A 22401-nucleotide genomic window follows, 5' to 3' on the forward strand; every position below is an offset into this window, starting at 1 on the left:
GGGTTACGTTTAGACCTGCCGATATTTTTTCAATGCATGCCATTATATAAGTACAGAGGTTATCACTTACATTGATTCAGAGGAAAAGGAAAATTACTTAAGTGCACGGCGGTATTCTTAACAAAATCTACGTTCTTAAATTCGTCGGAAGACTTCTGGTAAACTATAGCAACCAATACACGTCTAGGGGGACAGACACGAGCGCTCTTACATATATTCATAATACATTTAATATCATACATTTACTTTAACATCATATTCACATACTAATTACACATATATTTCGAAGTATTTATTTCTCTCTCTCTATATATATATATTTATAATAAATGCGCACACATTTAAATTAATCATCCCCAACAATAAAATTTTACAAGGTTGCAACATTGTCCAAGAAAACAAATGACTTCCAACATTACATTTGGAAACAAATTAAATTTTATCTGATACCGCGCGTCTATAAATTTTTAACTTTTATATAATCAATTCGTGTTTAAATCATGAAGGAAAAAAAAAACTTTGTGAGGCAGGCACGTAACACAGAGCATTTCTAGATATAACTAGGTAAATCAAAATACAATTTCTGGGCCCAGGTTAACTACAAAGTAATTGAAAACCAAAACAGAAAGGAAAGTGACCAACGGATTAAAAAAAAAACTTAAGAGGGACGACGGTGAAAGAACATAATCGAAGTGTCGTCAACTACGAAGTCTTTGTTCATTTCGGCGATAGGTCAAAATGTGATGGAGGACCCAATCATTATCTACTCCATTCATGAATCGTGTCTTGCAACGTCTCAGCTGGTAATTTCAGATCAGAGTTGTACGTTAAATAAATCGTAAGTAACAAGTTCAAAATCTTGGGGGGGGGAAGGTTGAAAAAATTAAAAAAACTTGAAGAAATGAAGACAGAGAGAGAGATAGAGAAGAAGGAAGACGAAGAATAGGGGCGCCAAAGACTTAAGTGAGAAATAACTAACGCTACAAAGTTAAAAGTCGAATTTCGCTCTCAACAAAATCCATAGCCAAAATATTCTTAACATGCCAAAAAGGGTGGTCTACTCAAATACGTAGACTCAAGGGGCGCCCTGCTGCCAAGGATGCAAGTTCTGTGTCCATCAGATACCAATCCCACAAGAGTTGGCTTGTAAGATTGAAATCCGATCCCCGTATCCGGCCCAGACCAGCAGGATAAAAGGAGAGGGGGAAAGGGACCAGGTAACTGCGTCCCCAATTTTGAAATCTCTAAGAAAAAAAATATTCGACCCCTTAGAAAAAACTAAGAAGGTTCGAGGACAGTAATGAAACTAGAATAGAAGTATTATCTAAGATATCCCTAACTAATGATTTGCCGAAATAAAAAAAAATTAAATAAACTGAATTTTGGATCGGTGATTTCTATGCCAAACTTCACCGATAGCTACCCCGCGCAGACACGCCACAGTCTGGGATGTCGTTAATTTCCCTCGTCTAATTAAACTAAGAAAAGAAATGAAAATACTTAAAGGGACTAGGGGTCGACATCCGGGTACGCGAAAATAAATTTCAATAACTAATTGTTTTAATTCTGTACCCAGTCAGAGCTGTCGCCTCCATGAACATTGTAAGCTAGCCTGAGTAGGTAACGTGAAGAAAAAAAAAATCTCACGGAGTGGTACATTCTATTTTTAAAACCGACCAGAAGATATGATTCACTACAGCCCTGTTGTCTAACTACTATTGTCTTTTCATAATTTATTATTCAATATGTCTAGTCAGCGATTATATGATGCTACCCATTCTATCAGATGGTATTACTATGGTTGATTATTATTATAACACATTAAACTACAAAGTATTACCATAGTCCGACTATATATCGCCCTCCGGTCCGCGTGATATTATGGTGCAGGGGTCAGAACCTGAGATGTTTGTAGCTACACGTATCTATTCAATATCTATATATCAACACACGGCGAAGTATTCACTGGGCTACTATATATTTAACTATATGGGTGTCCTATATTCTATATTCATTTACTACAATATTCATATACTTATTAATATTCATATTCACATTAATATTCATTTGCCACGACGCTATATTCTACAAACACCCTGTTTCCTCTATCTACGCCCAGCCTATTTACACATTTCATCATAATACTTTAAAATCTATAATCACTACAAACATTTTCCCATTCCGATCACCGCACGACAACCTCACTCGAACCCAAGACTCTTTTACCACACACACAATACTATGTAATACTTGGTAGCTTTATTAAGAAGAAAGAAAAAAAAATCCTATGTATGTTCACTGAAAATAGAATTATCTGCGATAATGTCTAATGTTTATAAAATTCTGCATCAACAATGAAATTCTACAGCCACGAAGAAAAATGGACATTTAATATAATTTCAAAGCGAAGAACTAGCATCATATCGCCCGACTTCTGTTAAAAATTTACGTATTGTTTATTTATTTAAATATTTAGATTTCTAGACTATGCAGAATGTTGAAACTTTCAGAATATATTAATCTTGGGTCACTTGACCTAACTGTACATTCATATGGGCTGTGAATTATACCTTCTAGGTTTTATTTCGAAAAGAAAGGTCAATTTCACGGAAACTAAATCACTAAGCACCTCGACAGAAGAATGGCGGTTAGTACTGACTTTTGACACTAGGGCTAGCGACGATATAATGAACCCTTGAACAACTGAATGTGACCTTGTACACGGAATTATTATACTATATTACGTTCACTTAATGACGGAGTAATCAAAATTTATCGCATAGTAAATACTACACTGTCCAACACACTCTTTCATCACTTAATTATCACTATCACTGATACTACATTACAAATATACACATACTACTCGAACTACAAGACACATCATGCCACATTCATACTACACACTACATTAATACATGTTATACTAATAAATATACACAGAAATCATTCAGATTTTACCATGTTAAATCGGCTCTATGAAAGGTAACGAAAGGAAAGAAATGAACAGGGCCAACTGGCCCTTATATTTACTAAATCATATTCTTTACTCGACCTATTTAATCGATGCCCTGAGGGGACATATCGGAGTATTAGCTAGCAATAGGACCCCTGCCCTGAAGGGGCAGGAACCCGGAACAAACTGAATGTTCAACTCATCCCGCTGGAAGCCGTACTCCCAATTTGGGAGTCAGATAGGAGCCCTTACTGAAATTTACACGTGCATTGTGATTACTGGACTGACTACCACAAAATTAAATACCGCCATGTATGTAATTAAAAAAAAAAAATCACTCACTAACTACATAAACAAATCTATAATGGACAGGTCTTGTAACCCTCAATTAGTAGGAAAATTGGGAGGTAGAAATATGATGGGAAACACTGATCTTCTGAACCGGTTTTGGGAAAAGAAAGACGGAAATCACACTACTGTTGAATCCTGTCCATAGCGATCCGCAGATGAAAACATGGCGTCACTGTTGCACTTACTATTTCAGCTTTTTTTTAGTCCAGTTTTGACTATGAAATTTAATAGTTTTTTGGCTCCTAGAGACTTCCAACGATTTTAGGTTAAAAAACTCCCAAATATTACCTTGTTTGCAGTTTTTCTCACTCCGTTGCGACCTTTTAAGCTCGACGATCGAAATCTGGCTGTTGTCAGCAAGATTTTCCGGCTTGGAATGGAATAATTGCGCGCTAATATCATAGCGTGGGTTTATCAGCCAATCAAAACTAAGCATTTTGGCGGTGGGGCTTTGAAACGAATAAAATTTGGTAGAATCTGGATTAAACTAGATTTTAGAAGGACCTAGGTATCTAAAAGAGAGGTGAAGGGTGGTCCTGAAAATTCTGTCGAATTTTAGATTGGTTATTTGATCTGGAAAGTTCCGTCCAATAGTGGATCTATATTTTCGGATAGCACTGACACCGTAAGAATTGTAATAATCCATTTACATATCCATATACAAGACTTATAACTAATTTAAAATATAAATAAAGGTATTGATTCCCAAAACTATAATTCCTAATGAATTTTTACAGTTTTTCCATGTTAATTTGAAATAGAATAACAAATAAAATTTACGGATTATCTGAACAGCCAGAAATTTTTTGTTAAACGTCAAGTACAGTCGGTGCAAAAAATTTCGGGCACCCTCCTATTAAGAACATAATATCATTAGACTGTAATGGCATATTACAGATGAAAATTCGGCCTAAGTCGCGCACAAATTCGCTCTTGAAAATGTTAGGCAATTTTATGATTTGGTAAAGAAAAGGTCACGAAAAGGTCACGAAATTTCATTTTGGAATTTTAGTAGACACTCTGTTAAACCTGGAGTTGAAATTTATTATAAACCATTTGAGAATGTTCGAAGACCATTACCATAACAAATTTAAAATGAATTAATTTTGAATCAATAGTTGCTAACGCAATTGTTATTGAATCAATAACTAATGACGCATTGTTATTGAGTCAATAATTAATGATACAATCATTATCGAATCAATAAATGACATTGTTATTGAATCAATATTGATATCGATCAACACCAATATAATGTCTCTCTGTGACTTGCGTTTCCCGAGACACGGCTCCTTAAATCTCCCGAAATCGGAACATTTTTGGTCAATATCTCGAGAACGGTAAGAGTGACGCAATGCTCCATCGAATGGAGGGCTCAAAATTGAAAAAAAATCGCAAATAACACACAGATGCGCAAACACATACACACAGAGAGAGAGAGAGAGAGACAGAGAATTCAGTAACGGACATTATAAGTCCATTGAAAATTAAAACGATCGCTTTGCTCTCAAGAGCTGTATGTAATGTTACGAGCACACACACTCGCTTTCACGTACGCTAGTAATCATATGAAAATACCACAATTAATCAACATTTAAAACCGACGTTGTACTACTTAATAGAAACATACACACACAAATATAAACTATTTTATTCAAACAGGGATATTAAGCCAAATCTGAGATCTTTTTACAAGACTTTAAAATTATATAAATATATTCTGAAGTAAACAATTCTTGTTGATTGGTTGAAAATTTCATCCTGGAAACAAATTCAATGATGTTCGTGACATGAGATGAAATTCTCGTTTTTTGGGTGCGAGAAAGCGGTTTAAGTTTTCGTTTCCAGGTGCGACAAAGGACCTTAGTTAAATCTTGACATTTATAACCTGATTTTGAGAAAATTCGTTTAAGAGAGAACCAAAGCTATTTTCATGAAATGAGATAAGTTCTACCGTTTATGGGTGCAAGAAAATGATATAGCTGAGGCCAGACTTGTTTAAACTTGTTTTATTTATGCTGTTAAAGATATACAGTGAAAGTCATAAGTATCCGTACACTGACTACAAGCTATGATTAAATGCCTGTAACTCCGACTTTGTTGAAAATAGAGCGTTGTCACAAATGGAACTGCATTCTCTATTAAGTTCTTTATTGTTTACAAAACAGACGTTCCGTGAATACGAAAACATAGACAAATAATGGCAAAAGAAACAAAAAATGGATATGGTTTTGATGTGTCAAAAGTATTCGTATACTTACGAAACGTCCAGAGAGAAAATGATTGTGCACGATTCAACACTTTGGTTGGATACCCTTTGGTTCTAGTTACAGCTGGAAGGCACATTAGCATCGAGTGCACCAAATGTCGAGTATCTTCGACTGTTCGAGAAGCTCATTTCTCTTTAATTGCAGTTTTCAATGAACGTTTACTCGTAATGCTGCGCTTGCGGATTTTCTTTTCGAGTAAGTACGTCACCACAAATGCTCAATCGGATTGAAATCAGGCGATTGAAGAGGAGTGACCAGTTGTTTTGGTACACTGTATAGTAACCAGAATTTTGTATTGTTTGCTGTATGTTTGGGATTGATGTCCTGTCGAAATATAAAGTGGTCTTGCAGGCCGATTTGATCAGCACTAGGACGTAGATTTTTCTTCAAGATGTCAGTGTGCATATGCTGGAACATAATACCGTCGATAATTGTCAGCTTCCCTACTCAAGAAGCACGCATGCATTCCCAAACTAACACTCTCCTACCTCAATGCTTAATGGTTGGCCCCAGAGTTTTCGGGTTTATCTCTGTATTTGGCTTCCTCCACACCATTTGTCTACCGTCGGAACCACCGGGATGGGATACCTAGTATCCTAACGCATACTCGTACCTCAGGAGCGCTGAGGAAGTGGGTCACTCCTTCATCCCAGTTGTGTGAGCTGGGTGCAGGAGCCACGACCCTACCAGGAAAGCCGCCGCTCCCAAATGGCCATTGTCTTTAAAGGTAGACAGTCTACATCAGCCATTGGGTCTGGTAATGTACGGTTGACTTCTCACGTAAGAAGAGGTAGTTCCGTATTGTTTGAACGACCCTACCGAAGGAAGGGTGTGGGTGTCCCTTCTAATGGTGGTTTACACGTACCATTGGGATTTGGACAAGTAGCTTAGCTACAACGTGTACGTGGTACCTAAACACGTTAAAGATAGGTAGCCCCTTATTGTTTGGGCGGGCCTACCAGGGGAGACATGGCTCCCTCGGGAGACACGGCTCCCAAATGACAATGTCTGCCTTGAGCAAACGGTCTACATCAGTTATTGGCTCTGGTAATGTACGGTGTACCTCTACCGTAACTAGAGGAAGTCCCGTATTGCTTGGACGACTCTACCGGGGGGGAATGTCGGATTCTAGCCTGCGGAGGGACCAAATGGAGGTGGGGGAGGGGCCAATCCCAGGAATCTGAGTAACGGTTCTGGTCCTGCTAAAGGGAGGAAACTGTGGGATGTGGGCCGCACCAAACTCAAATGGTGACTTAACACGTACCATTGGGTCCGGGATGAGATACGGAAGTATCTCGACGTGTGCGTTTTACCTCTACACGACAAGGCGGTTGCCAGTTGAATGATAAAGGTAGGCAGGGCCGGGATTGAACAAGCCCCCTCGGGCGTAGCCTGGGGCCCCGGATTGGGTTGGACTCTGCTGGACTGTGGTCATACTGTGGAATTCGGTAGCTTGTGGGAGACAATCCCAGGAATCTGGGTAACGGTGAACACGGGCGGGAGGTGAGCTTGCCTTATAACGCTCGGGCGCCATGCCTGTAGAGCATGATAGGACTGACTCGCTGGCAGGCATGGTAGGCACTCAGGACTAGGTTTACTGGTAGGCACTCAGGACTTCGGTCTGGCCGCGCAGTGGGCGTATCCCACTCCCTCAGTGAATGGGGGTTACATCGCTTAGGCGAGTCAGAATTAAGGGGCAAATTTTGACGGTGCACTTTGTGCATGTGAAATCAATAGCGTATTGAGGAACTACGGGCGGGGTGCCTTGTTTGGCGGAACCCGTCCATCAAATAGACCGAACGGTCGCGGGCATGCTCTCCATGCATGCAACTAAGCGTGGCACAGTAGACCACTAGCATCAACGTGTCTGAGAATATAACTTTTTCCCAGAAAGCCAATCTTTGTTCTTTGCGGTATGTTTCTGACTGTGCTTGTTTCGCAGTATCTATCTAGATTGAATGCAAGTTCGAACATGGTCTTTCGATAATATTTAATATCTCCTGTAAGGATTTGCAGTCGTTATGAAGTCTTATAACTATTTTTCATTCTGTTTGTGTTGTCTCCGTCCCTTTTCGACCCATTACGTCTTCCGTCTTTAATCACTCTTTACACTTGAATGATGTTTCGCTGGCCTGTGGTTACGTTTAACTTTGCAAACCGCCAGACAGCGTTCTATGTAAACAGCAGCTCGAACAGCTGGATATTTTTGTCTTTAATTTCAGTGTACGAATACTTTTGACACATCAAAACCATGTTCATTTTTGTTTCTTTTGCCATTTTGTGTCTATGTTTTCGCATTCTCAGAGCGTTTGTGTTGTACATAACAAAGGAAATTATTGGAAAATGCAGTGCTGTTTGATTTAATGCTCTATCTCCAACAAAGTTAGAGCATTCATAGCTTGCAGTCGATGTACGGATACTTGTGATTTTCACTGTAATAATAAGTGAGGAAGCCATAGTTGATTGGTGTATTTTTTTTTTTTTTTTTTTAATTTCTGTGAAATGAGTGATAAGTAATAAGGAATTACAAAGTTTAAAAGGAATAAAAATAATTTATTGAAATAGTAATCGTGGTAAGTCTTGATGGATACTAAAGTAATTTTAAAGGAACTGGGACCGCAATATTTAATTATATATATGTGTGTGTAACAAATTCATTCCGTGGCGATTTGAGTAACTCTTATATACTTATAGGCACATTATAACGATTTCATAATATGGTTGTCAACCTACGTTTCCGGGTGCGAGAAATCTATTTAGCTAGATTGTGACTTAGGAAAATTCATTTGAGTGCAGTTTGAGAATACTTTTACAGAGTGGCATGATGGTTTTCATAAAATTGTGTGAATCTACAGTTTTCTAGTAAGCGAACGATTTATCTAGGTTATATCCCTTCCTTTCTCTTCAGGTATCGAATAAATCTCGTTCTTTCCGGTATTTCTGTTCATTTAAAGAAATTGATATTTCTTTCAAATCAATAAACGATTAACGTAACTAATAATCAATCACAGTATGTTTGTAACTAGCACGAAATCAATGTATTACATAATATTTCCAGAGAAAAGAAAGGAAACAAGTTCGTCTTGACTGAAAATGGAATCACTAGTATTGAGAGTGAAATGGAAAATCCTATGAGAATATAGTCATAGCCAAGGGCGTATTTAAGGGGAGGGCTATCGGGCTTAGGCCCTTCCCCCCCCCCGCCCGCGAAATAAATTTGTTCTATGCGCAACGTCATTAAAATTTGTCAGCACCTAAAAGGAAAAATATACGTTCTTATTCACGTGTTGTCCTCCCCAAACTAAATCCTAAATACGCCACTGGTCATAGCTAATAATCTGTTTTCTCATCGTAAGTGAATTGACAGAAGAGTGAATATATAGGTCCTAACAGGTTCTGTACATTCGTAGTATTTAACACAATAGTAGAATTAACGGGTTACATATTCTGAACGCTCGTGATGTCTGAAATGCCTGTTGACTTAGGAGCTAGGTGCTATATACGCTCATGATATCTGATATTACTGCGAGGTAGAAATTTTCTGTGCGTTTGACATATGGCTGTTAAAATAAAGAATTGCAAATCTTGCACGGTAATAGGCTATATTACAACGTACTTGATTCAAAAGTGAAATATAATATGCATAATAACATTCAAAATCTTCAGAAAGGTCGTTGACATAATACATAAGTTGAATTTTTGCATTTTCTCAACCTTAATCGAAGAAGTCGATATCGAATATAGAAGTAGAATAGGAGCAATTCAGTTATCGTTATCTAGATTATATTATTAGTAAGGACATGAAGTACGAACTAAAATAAAAACAACGATAGGAATTCCGAGAGTAACCTATTTTGTGGGCCTCTCAATAAAGATTAAAAATTCATAAAGTATTTCGTGTGGAGTATGAGCAAAATAAATAAATAAATAAATAAATAAAATAAAAAATAAAAATAAATAAATAAATAAATAAATAAATACTATTCAAAAAATGAAATGAAATCTTTAAGATTAACGTTGCACGGTTATGCCGGTTAGGCTAAAGGAGACGGTGATAATGAAAAATGAGTGAAATAGTGGAATGAAGAAAGTGGAAGGAAACGTGAGAACCCCGAGAAAACCCACGAGCACCAAAAAACTATTCAAATACAATGAGAAAAGAATAGATAGTTACGAAATGTAAGGGTGAAGAAGAACATAGGACATTAACTTAGGCGAACGGAAAACCAATAAGGAAAAGTTAAAAATACAGAAAAGTAGTAGGGGAGAAAAAAGCAATTTTGGATGTAATTCGAAAGAAGAAGAGAAACTGGCTGGGGTATTACTTGAGAAGGAACTCTATCATGAAGATCGTGCTGGAACGTACGATGGAAGGAAAAGGAAGGAGAATCCTGAAAAGGCTACAGTTGATGGACGGTCTTAAAGCAAAAATTGTTATGTAAAGACCAACACGTTATTGGCGGACCATGGTGCATTGAAGTTTCTCAACTATGGCAAATGGGAGAATGCCAGTAATGGGAGAACGCCTATAATGATTGTCATATTACAGTAGAGTCCCGCTAACTCGACCTAATGTGGACTGAGAAGGTGATGAGTTACCAAAAATGTTGAGTTTTACGCAATAAGGAGTGAGTTATTCACAACTCATAATATTTTATTGTGTATTACTTTACAGAAAGGTACAGCATACACTAAAATCATTGTTAAAAACTTTAAAAAAACGAAACAAGAAAATACATACAAAACTGAAGAAATGGTTAGTTCATCTTATAATGTTAGACTGTCTCTCAATTCATTTCAGCTTCATTTACACCGCATACGCGATGTTAGAAATTGCGACAGTCTAGTTATTACCATCATCTCTTCTAGAATAGCCTAGTAAATTTTCAGTAACTATTGATTTTCTTTAATCTGCAGAACATTACACGAGAAATTAGTAACCCTAGATAATTGCAGACTTGCCAACTATATGATAATTTATTGTGATATACGATAATTTCTGTCTTAATGCTATACATATGATAATTGTCTTGCGATAATAGGTGAATATACAATAGTTTGAAAACATGCACTCTTTTTTGAATACGCAAATAAATTGTAGATGTGCATTAAATAATTATAAAACACAGACACACACACACACACACACACTGAGGATTTTGACAATCATCCCCGCTAAAAAATATATATCAATAACGATGTGAGAATTGGCAAATGGCAACTCTGCATCCATTCTTCAAATTCAATTACGTTTACGAGTGGGTGGATATACTATTGTTGTTCAGAGTTGCAAGGGTGCCCATGTAGTCTCAAATTTTGCGGTAACTATTCTAAAAAATCTATTGGGTTGTCCATCTTCCGAAGTACAATTTCTGCTAGAGGGGGCAAGCGACCCACTTTGCCTCCCCTGATGGGCACCCTTGCAGAGTTGTAGTAATAAGGATTTTTTTTAAAATGGTGTGAATAGTGATGCCGATTTTGAGTTTGAAACCGAAGATTACTAGACAAGTTTATTAAATATTATTGCCATTCACGTACATAACGAATATTCGATTTTTTATTTATTTATTTATTTTTTTTTTTTGTTATACGATAATTTTGAAAACAAAAATCGATAATTTTGATCTCTGAGGTTGGCAATTCTGGGTAATTGTCCTTCGCTTCAACATCAGTACAGAGAAGAGATGGCGCTTTAATCGATAAATATACGGGAGGTTTGCTCTCATTTTTTATTAAATTTTTTACTACTAACAATTACTTTAAACAATTTAATGTTTATTACAATCTTAATTATATGTTTTACAATTAAAAATGTTTGGTGCCGCTTCTGCTCAAAACCAGTACAGCTCTGTCTCAGATACTATCAAGGGTGCCCATGTTGGGGTTTCCAAGGGGGAACAAGTATAAGCGATATTTCAAATATAGTTTCAAATTTTGCTTTAACTAATGTAAAAATTCTATTGGTTTTTCGATATTCCCAAGTACAATTTCCTATCGGGGGGCGAACGCTCCACCTTGCCACCCCCAGATGGGCGCCCTTGGATACTATTGTATAAATATTGTCAAAAATTAACTTATTGATAGTGCAAGTGAAAGTAATATTTCATTATTTTTCTATTGGTAAACTATCCACCTATTCTACTATTACTTTTATACTTACTCTATATTTCTAGTATCAGGTTGTCTAAATAATATTGAGCCTTTAGAGATTAAATTTGAGAATACATTTATTGTTATTTGAAAATAACATTATTAAGTCATACACCGCACTATTTTGTTTTATGTCTTCTATCATTTTCCCCGGCAAAATTATATGTGGTTTCTGGTGAAGAAATTGTGACACATATCTTTTCATAGGCCTCTTTTGAAGCTACCTTAATACCATTCAGGAAGCTCTGCAGAGACCAAAGCAAATGATAATCTGGTGGTGCCAGGTCAGAATTATACGGCGCATGCATTAAAACCTCCTAACCAGATTCTTTCAATTTTTAATGGGTCGTTAAATATGCGGTTTGAATTTTGTCAATTTGGTATACGACATCCTTTCTGTTGAACAGTTCCAGCCGTTCTTTTGAATTCCTAACTCCTAAGTGCACAGCAGAGATGGGCAGCCTCACTATTTTTTGCATCTATCCTCACTCGCCCTCATTTTGGTAGATGAGGGCGAGAGCGAGTGTGGGTGAATGTGACGGAGTCAATTGAGGGTGAGCGTAAGTGAAGGTGAGGGCATCAACAATATTTGAGTGTGAGTGAGTTGATTGAGTGTGAGGGCGAATGATTATGAGTGTGAAGGAGTCGATTGAGGGTTGTGAGAGAGAGGGTTAGGAAGAATGTCCATCTTCGGTCGACAGTGCAGGTCCGAGTCTATCGTTCTTCCCCATGACAGTAGCTCAAGGTGAATCCAGTCCTACTAAACCCAGAGCACCTCCTTGGTGTCAGTGTGGGCTTTGCTACAGACTGTGGAGCTTCGACCACGGTCTTTTTCGCACATTATTGTCCTAGGTTATCCACTTATCAACCACTTCAGAAATAGCTCGAGTCCGTTACTTTCAGTAGAGAATCGCAGATAGAAATTCGATCGAGTAAATGTTTTTGAGTCATATAATATATCATCTGTACGTTGAGCTTATTTTCGTAGACAGTTTTTTTCTAAATGGTTTAACACTGCTCGGTGATGCAAATATTGCTTGACGTTTGTTAGAATATCATCTACTTTTGCTGTGATTGGTCGCCTACCGCGAGAAGCATGATGGAAATCGAAATTTCCAGAATAGAAGCGACCGAACCATCTTTTGGCTGTTGCTTTTGATAACATTTCTTATCCATAAGAAGCATAACTTTCTTCACGGGCCCTTCGCAGCATTAGGGTATTTATCAAAATAAAATTGTAAAATGTAGCGCAGTTTTGCGGAAAGTTCAGTTATTTTCACGGTGCAGTGTCTTACGTCTAATTACAAGAATTGTAGCTTTTTTTTTTCACTTCTACTAGCTTCAACTGTAAGCTGCCAAACACGTTAGGGCTGTCCCGCTCCGACTTATATGCGCTGAGATTTTTTATACTAACGACACCTTGGGTGCAAAAGGCTCACTACTTTTTAGACTACCTGGCATATTTCATGTAAGATAATTAAAAGCATATTATAAAACATATTTACTGCCTTTTAAAAAAATGTATGTTTATAGTATCTATCTATAGTATAGGAGAAGTGAGAAACTACAAGATAATAGGCCTAATAAACTTGCTTTCATTTCCTTTCCAATCTTAAATAATTACCTGGCTATTGTCTACTAAGTCTATTGAAAACATCCGTTACATTTTTATTTTGATAATCACTGCAGTATAGAGACGTATGCAGAAAGTGAGTACTAGGGGCTTGGACCTTCTTTCCCCGAAATTTCGACATTTCTGTAAATTTAGTCTAATTTTAGGATGATTTTTGTAAATTATTCTCATATTAAATTTGTCCTTCACCTAAATGCTTCGAACCTCCTCCCCGAAATAAATTCCTGCGTACAAGCCTGCCGTAGAATAAGATATTTTGTGTGTTCTAAGAGATTTCAAAATTCACCCATCCTCGAGGGGAAAGGGAATGCTAGTTTAAAAAGTCTACCACAATATCTATTAACCTCTACAACCTGCTTATGAATGTCAGAGGTGTAGTGTTTTTCGTCGACAGAAACCGAGCCACTGACCTCAGTTCTATTCTTGGCAAATTTTCCAGACGATTTATTTTTAAGAGTCTTCTCCCGGCGAAATTAAAATACCGCTAATTTTACAGTAATTATGTGATATCTTCAAATAGATAAAAGATAATCGAAATGTGGAACAAGAGCGCCCTAGACAATATTACTTTACATGAGAAACCGTTATCACGACTCACTTATCTGCTTTCGATTTCGAGCCATTTTGATAAATCGGCATTTATTTTCGCGTTTCTAAACAGCTGAAAACGGAAAGCCACTAGGGGACTTGTGATAACGGTACCTCACGCAAAATAATATTGTCTAGGGCGCTCTTGTTCCATATTTCAATTATCTTTTATCTATTTGAAGATATCACATAATTACTGTAAAATTAGCGGTATTTTAATTTCGCCGGGAGAAGACTCTTAATGTCCGCTTCTCGGGTATACATGATCAGAATCCAAGACAGACATCTTATTAATCTACAAACACATTTTCCTTAAGTTGCAGTGAACAACATAAAGTTTCTTAGCTCCGTAACCTTTTTTTTTTTCGATCATCCCTCGTATAACATTTAATTTTTACGACATATGAGACATTTAAATAGGTTTAAAAAAAAGAAATCAATAAAATCAAATCTGTAAAATTATAATTTATTCCAAAGAAAATAGAAAGTATAATTTTCGGTTCAGAAACACTAACTTAAATATTCGGTGTTACTAAAACATTAAATTCGCGTTAACTCCCGTTTTTACCAAACCAGCTTCCATTTATTACATGCATAATATTCAGTTTAACATTTCCCTTGTTCCGCTTAAGAATATTATAACAATTGAATGGGGAAATTATGCGCCATTTTATTTTATTCATGCTCCATTTTTATTAGTATTATTATTATTTCCATTTTCTTCTATAAAATCATGCGAGCACACTAGATACACGGTTTAGAAAAAGTATTTACGACCATTTATGACTGCACCAAAAAATAATTAATTCGTCATTTTCATTAGTATACAGAAGAATATATTCATAAGCATTTATGTTTCAGAATGTGAAAATAAGGTTGAAATAAATGAAATCTAAAACACAGGAATAGGTTGCAAAGTGTCAAGAGAGACAGAATTAGGAGCACCAGTGTGTATGTGTGTATATCCCGACGACAAGAGAAATAATATTGCCTGCATTCAGCTAGACACACTGGCGTAGCGCCAACAAAATATAATTCCTCTTTCCCCGCTTTCAAACCATTCTATTGTTGCACCGCCTTCCCCCCAATCTCCTGTTATTTTGGCTTTTGTCCTTTACTCAACGAACATGTTAATGCGAAGAACATACACGACATTTATTGGTGATCTTTTAATTTATTACTCCTCTAATAATAAACGCAATGTCACGGGATAATAAATATATAGCCCACTACAATACCACAAAACATGGGAACCATATTATAGATAGATATACGTATATGAAGTAAATATAGTTGTCATCAACAAACGGTTTATACATATATATATATACGGTTTGAAGTGGGTGATAATGAAGATAAAACATTCAGCTGATTATCTGTTTATCAGCAACGATAATTGAATGTTAGATCTATTTCATCTATTTTGCAAAATGGCGGAAGGGAACTGTTTCACACATAACTGTGTATTTTGCACTCGGGGCCTTCTTTCAATCTGGTACTCACTACCTTATTAATAAATCTCATTCTTACCCGATTCCGTGTTCATCGATCTCAATGAAATTTGAACTTACTAGACCTCAAACTCACCGACTTCAATGAAACTCGAACTCACAGACTTCAAACTCACCAGCTGCAATAGGAGTTGTACTCAATATATCTCAAATTTACCAAGTTCAATCGAACACAGAGTCACTAGACCTCAAACTCACCAACCTTGATAAAAACCCACTCATCAACCTCAATAAATTCATCCATTAGACCTCAAATTCACCAACCTCAATGGGACTCATCAACTGCAATAAAACTCACACTTATTAAAGCTCAAACTCACCAACATCAATGAAACTCAAATTCATCATTTCCAATAAAACTTACAATCTCTAGACCTCAAACTCAACACCCCGATGGGACTGGCACTCACTAGATCTCAAACTTACCAACTTCAATCGAACACAATAACTAGACCTCAAACTCATCAACTCCAATAAAACTCACACTCACTAGACCTCAAATTCAACACCCCCAATGGGACTTGCATTCACTAGATCTCAAACTTACCAACTTAGAACACGCTCATTAGACTTCAATCCCACCAACCTCAATTATTTGATTACTAAACATATAGAACTCAATGGAAATCGCATCCTTTAAACTCTTAACTTAGTGATTTCAGTAGAATTCATACTCACAAACCTCAACCGAACGAAAACCCACTTGATCTCATACTTGACAGCCTCAGTGAAATTTGCTCTTGCTTGATCTCAAAATCGTGAAAATCAATGTAACTTGCATTCTCTTAAATTCAAAGTCACTGATGTCAACTGAATTCATACTCACTAGATCTCAAACTCACCAACTTTTGTCTAATATACACTGACTAGATTTCAATTTCGTCAGCTTTACTGGAATTATCACTCTTTAGATTTCAAACTCACAATTCTTTATCAAACACACACACACACACACACTCACTATATCTCAACTTCACCAGCCTCAATGTATTATGCTATCACTTGAGTTCAAACTCATCTTGCTCTATTAAATTTATACTCTCTAAACTTCAACTCGTTGATCTCAAAGAAATTTACACACTCGAAACTTCAAACTTGTTAAGCTCAAAGGAATTTACACTCCCTAACTCGTTGAGCTCAAAGGAATTTACACTCTAAACTTGAAACTCGTTGAGCTCAAAAGGATTTACACTCTAAACTTCAAACTCGTTGATCTCAAAGGAATTTATACTCTCTAAATTCAAACTTGTTAAGCTCAAAGGAATTTACACTCCCTAACTCGTTGAGCTCAAAGGAATTTACACTCTAAACTTGAAACTCGTTGAGCTCAAAAGGATTTACACTCTAAACTTCAAACTCGTTGATCTCAAAGGAATTTATACTCTCTAAATTCAAACTTGTTAAGCTCAAAGGAATTTACACTCCCTAACTCGTTGAGCTCAAAGGAATTTACACTCTAAACTTCAAACTCGTTGAGTTCAAAGGAATTTACACTCTCTAAACTTCAAACTCGTTGAGTTCAAAGGAATTTACACTCTCTAAACTTCAAACTCGTTGAGCTCAAAGGAATTTACACTTACTACAGCTCTGCGTGTTTTATGTACATGTGAGGATGCTTAGGTTCGTTTCTCGGTGGGGATGCTTGCCTCAGACACAAACCCGAGTTGCAATTTGAGTCCCACTTTAACCAACAGGTCCCGTCTCATGTATCATAGCTGAAAAGGGACATGGGGCATTAAGTTCAATCAATAATACTCACTGCACTTCAAACTCACCAACGTAATGGAATTCTCACTCACTGGAGTTCAAACTCATCCATCCTGCGTAAAACTAGTATTCCGTAGACCTTAATCTCAACTCATCTGTAGATCTCAATGAAATTCGCAGTTACTTTACCTCAAACCAATTCACGTCAATGGAAGTTCCAATCACTAGACTTAAGTCGCACCTACCTGAATGGAATTCGCACTTGCTAGACCTGAAATTCGCCTGAATTAATCTACAAAGCAATTAAATTACTCCTAAATCTTTTATGAAATGAGCTTTTAAATTTCAAAATTGTTTAATCACTTGATATTTATTTGTTCTGCTTGATTGTTTACAGTCCCACCTCGATTTGTAGTGGAACCTGCCGATACAAGTGTTCCCAGGAATAAGCACGCTATTCTACATTGTCAAGCCGAAGGAGTTCCTACTCCAACCATTGTTTGGAAAAAAGCTACAGGTACGATAGCAACATTCTATTTTTATTTATTTATCTTCTATGTAGAGCATGTAGAATCAAAACTAAGTAATTTTCCTATCACTGGTAGCTTATTATTTAAATACATATATGAAAGCAAGGAAAGCTTAAATAATCACCAACACATCTATTTTATAATGTTCCTAAACATCAACACCATAACCGCTGATTCAGTGCAACCGTTAGTATTTTGCTCGTGTACAAGAGAACGAAGTTTTTTTAAATTAGGTGTCAACTTCCTCTTCTACGTATATACGAGTATGGTGACATGGTAAAGTAAAATCGCACTTTCTTTTTCCAGAATTCAATTGATTTCTTTTCTTTCTCGGATTTAAAATATTCGTATTTTTAAATTGATTTTTTTAAAGGTTTGGTTTATTTAGGGTGTGACATATTTACGAGTCAAAGAAATATTTTTTGTTGTCTATATCGTCCCCATTTTTCAAAGAATACGTCATCAAATAAATTATGATGTCATGTGCTTATGTTAGACTATGAACTGTACAAGTATAAAGACAAATATTGATTTGATTACTTAAAATAGCGTGTCTATTGTTGCAAAATAGTGTTAATTGCGAAGAAAACGTATTACTTACAATAAATTTCCATACAATATTGTAACCGGCATATTATCTCGTTTTATGTTGCATGTAGTTTACCAATCTCAAACCCCATCATTGCAAGTTGCACCCGTCTGGGTAGGTATTGCAGCCGAAATTTAAATCATGCAAATTACATATTTTGTAAGCTTTAAGTGCCAGTGACAAAGAAGATCGAACTAAATTTTATGGGGAAATTGTGAACAGGTTCGTTATATGATAATTTCCTGAGCAGAATTGTGTTTAGTGAAGAAGCCATATTTCACACCAGCGCTGAGGTCTATAGAGCGAGGAGAGTTCACATCACATGATCAAGCATGTACGGAACTCACTAAAGATAAATGTGTCTCACGCGTGAACAAAATTTAGAGTCCATTCTTTTCTGTTGATTCCACTATCACTGGCATATCATACCTGCATACTTGAGAATTATCTAATACCACAATTTTATCAATACATAGGTGTATGTTAAATATTCCAACAAGATCGGGCATATTCATCCATATGAAGTTACTGCCTATCTCAATCGTAGAGTGTTGACGTAAATTATTCGTGGTGGAACAATTTTCTGGCCATCTCGTTCGCCTGAATTAATCTCTTGGATTTCTCCATCCGGGGTTACATTAAAGAATGTGTATTTCTTTTCCTCTTCTCAGTAACGTCAACCGTCTGCGTTACCAGATAACACAAACAGTTGCCACTATCGGTACAGGCGTGATTCAACTGAATTGTCGTCAAGAGGTCGATTATAACTGGGACAGCTTTAAGATATAGTGTATGCAGGGGCGGACACTGGGAGGGTTCGGAGTGAGGCAATTAAAATTCTCAGTTTTCTCTTTCTCACTGCTCTTTTGTAACACTGGTACCTGTGCCGCTGGTGGGGATGAACGACCCTTCGCTCTCCTGAGTCCGCCTATAGCTGTATGAAACATTTCTATATGTAATACACAGCCTCCACAATCAACGGTTACATTTATGTAACTAATATGTAGATACCCTTTATTTAATGCTTCCTGGAAAATTACGTAGAGAACTTTAACATTATTGGTTGATTTCTTAAATGTTGTGACCAATATATAGGCTGTAATATGGAAACAGGATGGATAAGCAAAATTTAAAGGAAGCTTCTTCGTTCCTTCACAAGTAATATGTGAATGATGATGTCATCATTAAACGTCAATCAACAAGTAGTATTTGCGTCATTGTTATGATAATGTTCGTCACTGATAGTAGTATGGGTGATACCGTTAGAAGACATAAAAAGCAATAGATATGATTGAATAGTTAACGGTATATTCTTGTTACTTCAGAAACATAAATAAATAAACCATATGTTCCAGCAGAATAAAAAGAAAGTTCAATCGTGAACAGGACCGGCCATAGGTAATTTGCTATCCCGTAAAATGGCATAAATTTCCGCCCTCTTCTCCAGAAGGAGCAAATCTTAAAATTCACGATTTTAAGTATGCTACCCCATCATGAACAACGAAGGGGAGAAAAAACGCACTCGCACTCAGGAAGTCCTAAACACTACAAATACAATCTCATTATATTTTCAAGTATCTAAACCTTTAGGTAGCTGAAGTACATACTTAGCACATGAATATCATATGTGCCAAATGTCGGGTACCTAAAAAGTAGCTGGGACATTTAAATGACACATGCCTAGCACATCTTGTGCTGTTAGGGTTAGTGTGAAAGTGATTTATGTAGGAACTTGCGAATCTAAAAAAAAAAAAAAAAAAAAAAAAAAAGCAACAAGGAACGTTAGTTGTACCCTGACGTTTACAAAAAAAGAATCATAACGGAAGAAAGTAAATTATCAAACAAGAAATAGCCAATTTCTAAAACGTCCCACACACAATTAAGTGGAGAATGAAGTTAGTCTAGTTTCATAACGTTCAGTAAAACATTACGGCAATGAAGCCTGATGGAAATCATAAATTTTTGACATCAAAATGTGCTTGTTTCCATCAACAATTTCATTAGTCTCTTTTAATTAAGGAAAATACGTATTAGGAATTTGGAAGATCGAAAATTTACGAAAAAATTTCTCAAATATTGAAGAAAGTAAGTGGCATACAGTAGTTTCAATTTTTAATATTTTATAAACTGAAAATTTTGTAATTAGTTAGTTGAGTTGATTTTGAGTTCAACATCCCTTTTTACCTACTGATTAACGTAGAATCCGCACCACATGAGCTCCCGCCGGGAATCGAACCCCGGTCTCCCACGCCAAAGGCGTGTATGCTAACCGCTTAGCCACGAAGGAGCTTAATTTTGTAATTAGTATATTGTGTGGGAAATTTAAGAGCCAAATGGAAATTTCTGTCTTTCGAGATGGGATTTTATAATGTTCCAAGTTGGCATCACTGATTTACATTAGCCCATATCAATTTGTTGAGCTTAATGAAATCTATCAATTCAGATGTCTCATCTTTGGACTTTATTATTACTATTATTTTCATTAAATGATAATAAAATTGTATTATTAAATTATATTCAGAATATCCAGATTACATGTCAGGTAAATTTATACGTTTTGATAAATGTATTCAGCTCAATTTTACATCATAAATATAATACATGATGCATAATTAGCTTTTTAGAATGAAAGGTCGCACCGGAACCACCAGGAACTTTCATTTTTAAAGCACTGTCTTATCGTTATATAAAGCAAAGAGTACAAGAATTTCGTTCAAGAATACTATTGATTTTTGTTTTTCATTTATTTTTGTCTTTCGTAATGTACGCATCACGGCTTTCTCATCTATTTTAGTAAGAAAGGACGCTAACACCAGATGTCACTAGTGAGCGCTTATATTGCTTACTTATTGCTTTATTTTTTTTCTTCCTTCGTTCCTTCCAACAGCTAGCTAGGCTACATCTTTCAACGTCAAAGCGAATAGTTTAATTAACAGCAACAGCTTTTAATTGTATAGACAGCGTAAAATTACATTTTCAGTAATTAAAGTTTGTTAAAATAGAAGAAGAACGAGAGGAGAAGAAGAACCAAATTGATGAATGGTAGTTGGGGTGTTTGAAAGATGTAAAATACAATTTCTCTTAGCATCAATTTTCTTCATGTTCTTTTAAGATCTCAAGCAGAATGAAAGGAGAAGCGCCGCGTTGAGAGTAAATATTTCGGTCTAAGCTTCTCTTCGCGCCTGGGGAGATAATTACTCATCCATCAGGCTTCTCAATTCACAGTCAAATGGAGTTGGTATGTTCACATTAAGTTAACTTACTCTTTAGGTTGTCATGTTAGATATTTCTTGTAAAAGCCAAGTTACTTACGTAATGCAAACATACAGAATGTCCTCAAATTATCTTCCTCCTTTTTAAAGGTCCTGAACTGTATAGAATTGATTGAAAGTCAGATTCATACACTACTGCTAGCAAAGGGATGCGCCACATTTTATTGGTAAAAGAGTCATTGAGGAAGGGAGACCAAACAATATAAAGCAATAGTGAATTCATATATTTTCTTCAGGCCCTCATCTTTGGTGTAATGGTTAGGGCACGTGCCATTCCTATATGAAGTTTCTGATATAGGTATATATACTTTTCCTGTGTTTATTACTATGGTAGAGAGATTTATTCTTATTATTTACTCGTATTTAATTGGTAAGTACTCTAATTGATCACAAACAAAAATGTATATGTTTTAGTTCATGTATGAAATCTTTATTCGAACTTCCAGAATTAACCCATTCCGACTTTCACTAGGTCGCCTTGATTAATCAACATAGCATTCCACTACTCACCTAGATTAAACTACGTAGAATTCAATAACTGCCTAGATTAATCCACATAGGATTCATAAATCACCTAGGTTAATTCACATAAGATTCCATAACTCATTTAGTTTAATCTACATAGGATTCCATAGATCACCTAGATTAATCCATTCCAGCTTTCATAACTCACTTAAAATAATCTACATACACGTAGGATTTCATAACTCGACTAAATTAAACCCAGTGTTGGGAAGTAACGTAACGCAAGTAACGCGTTACTTGTAACGCGTTACTTTTTAAGTAACGTTTCCTAGTAACGCGTTACATTTTTTCCAAAGTAACTGTAACGGTAACGCGTTAC

General features: G+C 36.2%; 1 protein-coding gene across 2 annotated transcripts in view; it reads left to right on the plus strand.

Moving 5' to 3' along the window:
• The window catches only part of Dscam2 (Down syndrome cell adhesion molecule 2), a 558607-nt gene that overhangs the window by 438921 nt on the left and 97285 nt on the right, over positions 1–22401 (plus strand). For both annotated transcript variants that reach the window (XM_081742257.1, XM_081742256.1), the window contains exon 11: positions 17564–17683. In XM_081742257.1, the coding sequence (XP_081598383.1) occupies positions 17564–17683 (120 nt within the window). The remainder of the gene's footprint in view (positions 1–17563; positions 17684–22401) is intronic.

Source organism: Thermobia domestica, chromosome 16 (genome assembly GCF_964235325.1).
Source record: "Thermobia domestica chromosome 16, izTheDome1.hap1.1, whole genome shotgun sequence".
In the NCBI taxonomy this organism is placed as follows: domain Eukaryota; kingdom Metazoa; phylum Arthropoda; class Insecta; order Zygentoma; family Lepismatidae; genus Thermobia; species Thermobia domestica.